At 44.5% G+C, this 5,145-nt stretch overlaps 1 protein-coding gene across 1 annotated transcript in view; it reads left to right on the plus strand.

Annotated features, from left to right (window-relative positions):
- Positions 1-5,145, plus strand: part of Lmtk2 (lemur tyrosine kinase 2) — a 90,194-nt gene that overhangs the window by 60,161 nt on the left and 24,888 nt on the right. Inside the window, exon 8 of the mRNA XM_050124418.1 lies at positions 3,591-3,643. Coding sequence (XP_049980375.1) covers positions 3,591-3,643 — 53 coding nt within the window. The remainder of the gene's footprint in view (positions 1-3,590; positions 3,644-5,145) is intronic.

Consider the following 5,145-nt stretch of genomic DNA (forward strand, 5'->3'; position numbering starts at 1 on the left):
AAGACAGGGTTTTGTTGTAGCTTTGGAGCCTGTCCTAGAACTAGCTCTTGTAGCTGGCCTCAGACTCACAGACATCCCTCTGCCTCTGCCTCGCAAGAGCTGGAATTAAAGGCGTGCGCCACCACCGCCCTGCTCACCACCATGTTCTTAAAGATGACAAAGCTGTCATGGCCAATAGTGTTTTCCCATGCTTCCTCAAAGAAAAGTCTTAAGAGACTTGAAAACAAATAAAGATAAATCATATGATTTGGATGATATTCAAGAACAAAGGCCCACGGTACAGAAGAGCCCTGGAACCATTGACAGCTGTTACATTCTGCTTTTTAAAGTAATTGCTTTGGACTAGGTAGGTGATACATAGCTTGGTTGGTAAAGAGCTTACAGGACCAAGATTGACTTGTAGTTTTTATTTCTTTAATTTATTGTCCAAAAGATTTATCTGTCTTTTTATCTTTTGTAATGTGTATGAGTGTTTACCCGTGTGTATGTAAGCATACCACACACATGCATTGGCTTCAGAGTTCAGAGAGGGCATTCATTAGGTGCCTGGAACTACAGTTACAGACAGTTGTGAGCCACCATATCAATGTTGGAAAGATTTGCAACAGCAGCAAGTACTTTTTATCCACTGACCCACCTTTCCAGTCCCAGTCCATGATTTTATTATTTTTTTCTTTTTTAAAAAAAGCAAGTGTGAGCTGGGCAGTGGTGACATGCACCTTTAATCCTAGCACTAGAGGCAGATGCAGGTGGATCTGAGTTCAAGGCCAGCCTGATCTGCAGAGTGAGTTCCAGGACAGCCAGGACTGTTACAATTACATAGAGAAACTCTGTCTCGACAAACAAAAACAAACAAAAGCCAGTGTGGCATTGCAAACTTGTAATCCCAGTACTGGACAGGCAGATGTGCGTGGGGGAGTGGCATTGTAAGACATTGTCTGAGGAACAGCTCCTGAGGTCATCCTCTGGCCTCCACACACATGTGATGCATAACTACACACGCAGGTGCCTATATACACACCACACACATGCATGCTCACACACACACACAGGCTGTGTGGTATAGTCTCGTGTGGGGCAAACTTCTGTTCTTTATAAATTCTTCTTGTGTGGGTAGCCTTCCATATGGCATTATTTTAAAACTGAGATTTAGAATATTGGTTGACTCAGAGGACCTGGTTGAAATAGATCAGTCCACCTGTCTAACCCGAAGTTGTCCTTATGTTGGAAAATGATCTAGTAAATCACCCTAGTTAAAATTTGTTTTTACATAATGTTTAAAAAAGAACCTTATCTCAGGGTCTCAGACAACCTGCGTTCCAGAGGTGGCAAACACAGCATTGCTGAAGGCCGTGTGAACAGCACATGCTGCTGTTGCCTTCCCACAGGTGACCCCGGACCTAGGGTCCCCTGCCCTCCACTTTTAAGGTCTCCTGAGCAGCAGGGTACTACCGGGTTACTTTGGTGGGCAGTGTATGTGCTCAAGCTGGCTAAGTAGCTGACTTATTAAGCAACAGGAACATCCACCCAGGAGATGATAGCAAACCAGAGAGCCTTTTCTGAACAAAAAAGATTTTTAGATAATAGGATTTTATATATGTGTGTGTGTGTGTGTCTTTGTGCGAGCACACGCGCATGTGTGTGTTTTGCTTTTTCTTTCTCTCCCTTCCTTTTTTTAAGACAGGGTCTCATTCTGTAGTCCTGAGTGACCTGGAACTCACATAGATCTTCTGCCTCGCCAGCTGATTAAAGATGTACACCAACACACCAGCTAAAAAGATTCTTTAAAAGAAAAACAAAAAACATAGTGTACCCAGTGGTAGTTAGTAGGCCAAGGCAAGAGAATTACAAATTAAAGGCTAGCTTGGGCCTTTAATTGAGACCCTGCCTCAAACAGACAAACAAAATAATTATCCCAGTATTACTTGAAGTGTTGGCAAATGGGAGAGACAGACATTCTCAAGGGAGCTAGTGGAAGCTCCAGCTGTACTGTTGAATGTTACAGTAATGGCTGAGGATGACTAGGCTGGCTTACAGGAAGAATGTCTGTACTGTGATATCTTAAGTATGAAGGTTCAATTTAGTAGTCATAACAGTGTATACTCTTCTTTGTATATTTGTTTTGGTGTACACACTTTGTAGAAAGACTGTACCTTCCAGTTTGTTAACTGTACCACCTGGAAGAGTAGAGGGAACAGAGGAAGACTTTAAAAACAAAACAAACTTTATACTTTAGGAGGGCACAGAAGGAGCCCAGCACCCTTACTGCCCAGTTAATGTGGCATGTTTGTGTAGCTCAGTTGGTACAACACTGGCCTGGTACACTCTGGGCCTTGGATTTATCCCAAGTAAACTAGGTATGGATATGCATGTCTGGAATTCTGAGGTTTGGGAGGTGGAGGCAGATAAAGCTACTTAGAAAGTTTGAGGCCTTTCTAGATCACATGAGACTCAGTAAATCGAGGCACACACCATCTACTGGTATGCCTGTGTCTTACAAGTTAACAGCCTCACTTGGGGCATATGCAGCACCAAATGCTACATCTTTCTAGGCTGGGTCAGGACAGCATTCCAGGTGGAAAGTGCAAGCTCCCTTCTTAACTAGCACTTGGGCCACTGATTACAAATGTGCACACAGAAAATATACCAGTTTTCTTTGATCCTGATCCAGTGTGACTTCTAGTCTAGACCTGGCTCTGGGAAGGTTGTCTCTTGATAGTTAATCCTGGTGATACCGCACTTTAGTAAAGGTGCTGGTTATGGTGCAGGTCCTCAGGGTTCCTCTCAGAAGTAAAGTCTCAGCTCATCCCAGGGAGGCCCAGCAGATATGCACTGGCTCCTAGGATATGCCCATTCTCAGCCCACCCCTGGTCTGCTGCCTGCTGTCTTTTGTTTAGGGGTAGGAAAGTGGGGCCCCCGAGTGATTCTAGCACACATTTGGTGGTGAGAACCATCAAAGCCTTCCCTAGAGATAGATAGTTCCTTAAAAACTCAGGTTGACCTTGGTTTTAGGTAACATTTTTAGTTTTGTTAAGGTTTGGCTCATTTTGTGTTTTGTCGGTGCTGAGGATGGGATTCGGTGCGCCCTGTATGCCCTGTATGCTACTGAGCTGTTTCTCTAACGCCCACTGAGGCACTGTAGGTAGGGACTTTATAACTGAGCCATGCCCGCAACCTAACCTGGGTGTTAGATAGACATTGCCAAAGCATCCTTCTTTCCCTGTGTGTTGAGGTTTGGCCTCCATTCTGGAGTCCACTAGGAAGTTTTATTCCCTGGGCTTAGACTCTGAACTGGGTGGGAATGGAGTATGGCCCCTAGTACTTATCTCTGCTGTCATACTCCTTCAGGGTCAGAGCCCTGGAAAAGTTGGTGTCTAGTAACCAGAGACTGCTTATTTGAGTATTCCATCTAGTTTTGCAGTAGTGTACAATGTGAGACTAAGCTAGAGTCTATAGAGACCCATTAGAATCCTGGCTGTCCAGCTCAGCCTTGATGTTGGACAAGCCCAAGGAAAAAGCCACCCAGGAGTCCTTATCCCATCCCATTACCAGTCCCAAAAAGTCCTGTAGGCACTGTCCTCTATGTCTAGTCAGAATTTCACAGTGGAAAAATTCTGCATTCCCAGAGCCCAGTGGGTGGCTGGTATGTGGTAGGTACCCAGTAATGTGGTATTGCTCAGCCAGCAAGGATGGACCTCATAAGCAGGAAAGAGACCATTAACACTCTAGGAAAGCTTGTGCCCTACCCACTACTCATCCCCCCAGGTTTCTTGATATAATGCCGACACATCTGAGTTCCACAGTGTGATGGACATGGCCCTTCAGGGCCTCAGTGTTTGTGGCTGCTACAGTCAGGTAGTCAGGGGAACAGAGAGGGTCAGCTGGGGTGGTTAATTCTCCTCTCCTCAGCTTGATTTGCTCCCTCTGAGTGTATTTCTTCTGTAGAGTTAGAGATCTGTTTTACCCAGAAACACAGTTACCAAGATTGAATAGATAGCAGAAGCAAAACTCCCGGAAGAGTATTCGATGACTTTCAGGCGACTGGCTCCTGTCTCACTCTCTCATCAGGAGCTTGGTCACTCTGCTGCCTATAGATAGAAACTTGCCATGGGTTAATTTGGAGCTGGCCTTGGTCATCTTCAGCTATCTGCACTAGAGAATCCTTCTCCAGGTGGGCAGACTGATGTATAGCTACCCAGGTTAAAAACAAATGGTGATAAAATGTGACTTAGAATCCTTGGGCCTGCTGCCAAGTGGAATGACCAGCCAGTGCCTTCTGAGAGCCAGGCAGGGCTGGAGCTTGGGCAGCCTTGTCACCAGACCTGTTTTTCAGCCTGAAGGAGAATGCTGGCTACAATTGTGTTTCCTGACCTGAGCAGTCTTGACGTCAGGTTGCACACTAGCACCTTGTGTTTTTTCTGTTCCATAGCTCTGCACATTAATGGTGCAGAGACTACTTAGTGTTAGCATTTTAGGCTGATTACATCATTGCCTTGAATCTATATAGCAGTCCTAACATTTAAAAAATATTCTGTGCACATTTTTATTGTACTTCTGTAATCCCCTGTTTCTGTACACACAATAAACCAAATTTAAAAAAATAAGATTGTAGGTTTCTATTTTGTTAATGATAACAAAGTCAGAAAGTGTCCAAGGTTTTACTAAAGGCTGGAAAGCTTTGCGATAGAGCGCCATGCAAATCACCACACATGAGCAGCATACAGAACCACTTAGTGCAACCAAATCAGCATTCCACTGAGAGTGCCCATTGAGACCCAACAGTGCAAGGGCCAGTGTTGCTACCATCCGCTGCTGCCTCTTGTAGCTGTTGATGGTGAGAGTGTGAATCACTTCACCTGCTAGCAAAGTTACTTTCAGCCTCTGCTCACTAGTGGGTACTGTGAGAAATAAGTGAGAAAACTGAGTCACTTAGGGAAAAGGAGGTCTTAGAGAAACACCTGGGTAGCGAGAGCATTGTAGCCGCATTGGACAACTCACAACCACCTGTAACTCCAGCTCTAGGAGATCAAACACCCACTTCTGATCTCTGAGCATCTGAACTCATGTGCACTAACCCACACACAGATAGACACTCATATGCATAATTTAAAAATAATAACATAAATAAAATATTTTAAAGTTTTT

The sequence above is a fragment of the Alexandromys fortis genome, unplaced genomic scaffold (genome assembly GCF_014885135.2).
Source record: "Alexandromys fortis isolate MF-2015 unplaced genomic scaffold, M_Fortis_MF-2015_v1.1 scaffold_227, whole genome shotgun sequence".
In the NCBI taxonomy this organism is placed as follows: domain Eukaryota; kingdom Metazoa; phylum Chordata; class Mammalia; order Rodentia; family Cricetidae; genus Alexandromys; species Alexandromys fortis.